The sequence below is a fragment of the Sphaeroforma arctica genome (genome assembly GCF_001186125.1).
Source record: "Sphaeroforma arctica JP610 unplaced genomic scaffold supercont1.124, whole genome shotgun sequence".
In the NCBI taxonomy this organism is placed as follows: domain Eukaryota; class Ichthyosporea; order Ichthyophonida; genus Sphaeroforma; species Sphaeroforma arctica.
In genome coordinates this window covers 1-5,431 of record NW_014040434.1, presented here as the reverse complement: position 1 = coordinate 5,431, position 5,431 = coordinate 1, and the positions used below count along the sequence as shown (strand labels likewise).

The 5,431-nt window shown below is 43.1% G+C and overlaps 2 protein-coding genes across 2 annotated transcripts in view; both read left to right on the top strand.

Annotated features, from left to right (window-relative positions):
• Positions 1-2,404, top strand: part of SARC_02690 (hypothetical protein) — a gene marked incomplete at its 5' end in the record, with an annotated part of 10,940 nt that extends 8,536 nt beyond the window's left edge. Inside the window, 2 exons of the mRNA XM_014303527.1 lie at positions 138-206; positions 555-2,404. Coding sequence (XP_014159002.1) covers positions 138-206; positions 555-1,178 — 693 coding nt within the window. The 3' untranslated portion in view covers positions 1,179-2,404. The remainder of the gene's footprint in view (positions 1-137; positions 207-554) is intronic.
• Positions 2,405-2,806: 402 nt separating this feature from the next.
• On the top strand, positions 2,807-5,373 carry SARC_02689 (glucosamine-6-phosphate isomerase). The gene is made up of 2 exons (XM_014303526.1): positions 2,807-3,653; positions 4,628-5,373. The coding sequence occupies exons 1-2, from the start codon at positions 2,950-2,952 to the stop codon at positions 4,734-4,736; spliced, it is 813 nt and encodes a 270-aa protein (XP_014159001.1). The 5' UTR covers positions 2,807-2,949; the 3' UTR covers positions 4,737-5,373.
• Positions 5,374-5,431: the final 58 nt, after the last annotated feature.

Sequence of the window (5,431 nt, the reverse complement as noted above, 5' to 3'; positions counted from 1 at the left end):
GTGTATGCATTCTACGTTTGTGTATGCATTCTACGTTTGTGCATGCATTCTACGTTTGTGTATGTATTCTACGTTTGTGTATGTATGGGTCTATCTATGGGTGTTTGTCGAAGAATCGATATATGTTTGCACGCAAGGCAACCGGAATTTTGACCATGATTAGCCTGCGCGAGTATTTGAGGCTGGATGAACACGATCTACACGAGGTATGTGCAGTGGTGCGTTACATATTGCTATATCTGCCTATGCTATGTTTGTACGCGAAGGTATAAGTGTGTGGGTACGCATCCCACTGGGCTATTCGACCGCTTTGTGAGTACCAAGGTAGGAGAGTGGCAGCTAGTTTGTCACCTGAATTTGTGCCCTTCACAAGGGACTTATACGTTTTATGTTTTATTTCGTATACATGTGTATTGTACAATTTTCATTAACGTTTTGCATCTATCACTGAATGTACTTGTTCGTTCACACACAACTGTACATGAGCGGAAACGCTCATTTACTTGACTGCAACTATATAGTACCATTCATACGCTGTGATCCGGACATTACAGGAGAGCGCGCCTCCGGTCCGATCGCACAGAGAATTGGACCAGCGAGTGGAGTCTGCGGCACAGGCGTTGGCTGAACTGTCCTTTGCACGGGGTGTAGCCCAACCCACTAACACGGGCTCGCCCCAGATAGCCCCACAACAGCACAACGGACCACCCCACAACTCCCAGCAGCAACACACACAGCACGACGCGTACGGCAACGACGGACCCCGTCAACACCCGCAGTATGCACCACAACAACAACCACAGCCACAGGCCCAGCATCGTCACCAACACGCGCCTCAGCAGCGAATGTCCGGTGCACCACATGACCATATGTACCCACAGGATGCATATACACACGCACCCGCACTCGCACACTCACACAAACACAACCAGTCCATCTCAGCCAAGCCACAGAGGCAATTATCGCAGCCTATACCTGGAGAGAGGAATCGATACCAACCCTCGCCCAAGATGAAGGGGGTCAACAGGGAACACATAGAGCGAGACAGGCCGTACCATGGTAGCAGCTCACACCTGCACGCTGGTTCGCATGCATATCAACCATACGACCACCCCTCCCACCCACTGAGGTCACGCTCGCCCGACCCCATCAAGAAGAAGAAAGCTCCGCCAAAGTGAAGCAGTTGAGCGCTTTGATTTATAATGGGTACCTGCGACTGTACGATGGGTACTAAGCAGGCGCGTTGATTATTTGCACGTCTGCAAACCATGCTGCACTACATACAAACCATGCTGCACTACTTGCAAACCATGCTGCACCACATGCAAACCATGCTGCACTACATGCAAACCTATTATGTGCTAACGGAGGAGACGATGCAAGAGAACACCTCTCTGCGGAGCGGTTGGGTATTTTAGGCCATGACCAATAGTTTTGCCTCCGCTCAAAAGGCAAACTGCTCAGACGATCAGTGTAGAAGGTGCGAAGCAATCGCATCAACGCTCGTGCAGGTTAAACATTCTCTTTTGACTTCTAGTGCTACCGAGTGTTGAGATTGGGCCGTTACGGAAGAGGGCGTCAAGTGGGTGTGCACACAAACATCATACACACGACACAAGAACCCAGGGCATTCCATCGGATAGTCATTGAACTAGATGGCAAACACGTGTAGTCATCGCACGCACAGGCACCAAAAACGGTGAGATCAGTTCTGCTGACATCTCGGAAACACTCAATACATCATAAAACGGGCGGCTTGTTCCTCGGAATACACAACCGCGATGAATTGGGGGTAAGGGTACACATCAGGTAATTTGACTTGCAGACGTGTATTGCGTTACACATGTGCACTTGCACACAGTCACACGCTCACTGTACACTGAGATAATATATGTAATGTTCTTGTGGCACTGACCAGTATGCCACTGTCTGGTATCACAGAACACTGTAGAGTGAGATTTCCTGCCTAGTATCACAGGACAAGATAGAGTGGGAAATTTTAGACATAGGCACGCGACCGTTTACCTTGTTCTATGCGGAAAGGCACATGGGCTCCAGAAGCTGATGTATAGACTACTTGGATGTTGTCAAGGGTTACGCATACTGTAATCTGTATTATGCTTTTCATTTTTTATATTGCGATCACAGCAATTCATCTGCGCAAGGTGTAAATATGCGATTGCGCTCCACATCGCCCGCTGAGCTCGCTGACTCCTTCAGACTCAGAGTCTCATAGTCTCATCAGACTCTCAAGTCTCAGAGTGCAGACGACAGTGATCTAAAAACAAAAACCCTGAAAACCCAAATGAACCAATTTTATCCCCCGGGGAATTCGGCCAGCTGATGAGCTGGTGTAGGATTCTTGTCAATATAATTGGAGAATAAACTGATCTAAAGCTTTTTGATAGACCAATGAACACTGCGTATAAGTCCAAAAAGTTTTATCAATTTTGATTAGTGGCTATTAACGACAGAAGTGTATCGAGTGTCGTGTATTAAATATATAAGACAAAAACATTCGCTTCAGTACTGAAGTCAGCCCTCGGGAAAATACATTTCATCGTTTTTTTTAGTTTAAAAAATACAACAACTATATGTCGTTTATTTCAAAAAAGAGTAAGAGGAAATTAGTATACGACAATGAGTGCCTTACTCATCACTGTCCTCCTGTTAGGGACACTGTATGTGCTCCTAATTAGGGAAGTAGTAATTAGTGAAACCCGCAATGATTCCACATTGGAATCGTGCGACCAGGGATAGCTGTTTATGACTTCATACTTTTCTTTTGCTAAAGAGAGAGAGGAGGCTATGCTTTTAAGATGTTAAACAAATGTACAGCACCAAAGTCGCGACTGTGTACTGCTATGTAAATAAACAAGATTGCCGATGCCAACTTTCACTTTTTGATCCAAACATAACTTTACTAAATTGGATTACACCAGACCAAATATGTTTTTGTTTATTGAAGAGAACGCGGAACAGGTAGCAACGTACGCCGCCAACTACATCAAGAAGCGCATTAATGACTACAACCCTGGACCAGATAACTATTTTATCATCGGTCTACCCACAGGAGGCACTCCCATCCAAACATACCAGAAGTTGATCGAGTTCGTTAAAGCAGGCGAACTATCCTTCAAGTATGTCAAGAGTTTCAACATGGACGAGTACGTTGGGTTGGAGGAGGACCACCCACAATCATACCACACATTCATGAGGGAGAACTTGTTCCAACACATTGACATCGACTTAGCCAACACGAACCTTCTCAATGGAAACGCACCTGACCTCACAGCCGAGTGCCGAAGGTACGAGGAGAGGATCTTGGCGGAGGGTGGCATCGATCTGTTCCTGGGCGGCATGGGAAATGACGGTCACGTAGCCTTCAATGAGCCCTGCAGCTCTCTGGCATCACGCACGCGGATCAAGACATTGACATCTGACACCATTGTCGCGAACGCTCGGTACTTCGACAACGATGTGAGTAAAGTGCCAAAGATGTCGCTTACAGTGGGCGTGGGAACTGTATTTGACGCACGTGAAGTGCTTCTGCTGGTTACAGGGGAGAGCAAAGCCTTGGCTCTGCACAACTGTGTAGAGAAGGGCTCGTCACATATGTGGACCGCCTCGGTATTCCAGCACCACACGAACAGGTGCGTGTGTTATTATAGTGTGTACCTGTTCTTAGCGTTTGATGGTATTCCTTACCACACAAATAGGCACGTGTGTTGTTATAGTGTGCAATTGTTCAAGTCATTTAGTGGTTTATCTTGCCACACAAACAGGTACGTGTGTTATTATAGTGTGTACCTGTTCTTATCATTTGGTGGTATTTGTTGTTGTAGTGTGCAATTGTCCATACCACACAAACAGGTACGTGTGTTATTATAGTGTGTACCTGTTCTTAGCCTTTGGTGGTATTCCTTTCCACACAAACAGGTGCGCGTGTGGTTGGAGTGTGCATTTGTTCTTTGTCATTTGGCGGTGTTTCTTCGGCGTAATATTAGGTTCTCGATAAGTGTGCATATTCATGTTTCGTTTGCATATGATTATGTATTTGAGCTACTTGTGTACGCATGTGATTATGTATTTAAATTCTCTCGTACGCATGTGATTATGTGTGATAACATATTTTAGCTACTTTCGTACGCATGTGTTTATGTATTTAGATCCTTTCGTACGCACGTGGTTATGTATTTGAATTATCTGGTACGCATGTGATTATTTGTGATAACATATTTTAGCTGCTTTCGTACTCATGTGATTAGGTCTTTAGATTCTTTCGTACGCATGAGATTATTTGTGATAACATATTTTAGCTACTTTTGTACGCATGTGATTATGTCATTAGATTCTTTCGTTTGCATTTGATAATGTCTTTAGATTCTTTCGTACGAATGAGATCATTTGAGATAACAAAATTTAACTACTTTCGTACGCATGTGATTATTTATGATAACAAATTTTAGCTACATTCGTTCACATGTGGTTCGGCTTCGTTATAATCAAGCCTCCTAAAGGGTCTTTGTGCAAGACTATATCATAATCTATGCTCAATACGCGTTCAATTATCCTATCGTCGATAACAACTCACAACGCCCGATTCAATGTACCCACTCATACACAGCACGATTGTCTGTGACGAAGCGGCTACCATGGAACTGAAGGTAAAGACGGTTAAATACTTCAAGGACACGCGTAACATCATCAACGAGAATTTCCCAAGTGGTCAATAAGTGCACAGATACAGTGCGAGTCTACTGCAGTCTGCACCACACAACAACATATGTACAAACGCGTTCGAGAAAGCATTGAATGGAGAGTACCAGATGCTTTGGCGAACCAAGATACGGAAGTTAAATTAAGCTTGACACCGAGTTGGGAGTTTTAAATCGAATACCATCAGATGGCAATGGAACTACAAACTCGTGGATACATACAACACGTTCTTGTAGACTACATACACAAAGCCGACCTCAAATATTAGAATATAAATGTAAATGCTATTTCACCGATGTTCTACATACATGTTAAATACATTTGTACATTTTAATAGGCGTATAGAAAAATACGTTCGACTTTTATCAAGTACAGTTTAAAGTATTTACACGAATGAAAAGTCACATATGTACGAATTTTGTACCCAGACGAATGTAAATCTAATCACAATGGTGCAAAATATATGCGCATACAAATGTACATAACCATCAGACGATATATATGTATACGTATACAGATATACATACAAACATCAATAGATGAATATATTCACACACAAAAAAAACTGCTTTAAGAAATTTTTACCCATACGAAAGCAAACCTATATTCACATTGAATACAAAATAAACGCACAGAAATGTATATAATAATGAGACGATACATATGTATAGATATATACATACATAATTAATATATGTATATTTATAAATAT

Excerpts from the sequence above, each read along its gene's own strand:
- SARC_02689 (XM_014303526.1), top strand. The coding sequence starts at position 2,950 with ATGTTTTTGTTTATTGAAGAGAACGCGGAACAGGTAGCAACGTACGCC. Across the intron at positions 3,654-4,627 it reads TTCCAGCACCACACGAACAG|CACGATTGTCTGTGACGAAG; the intron begins GTGCGTGTGTTA and ends ACTCATACACAG.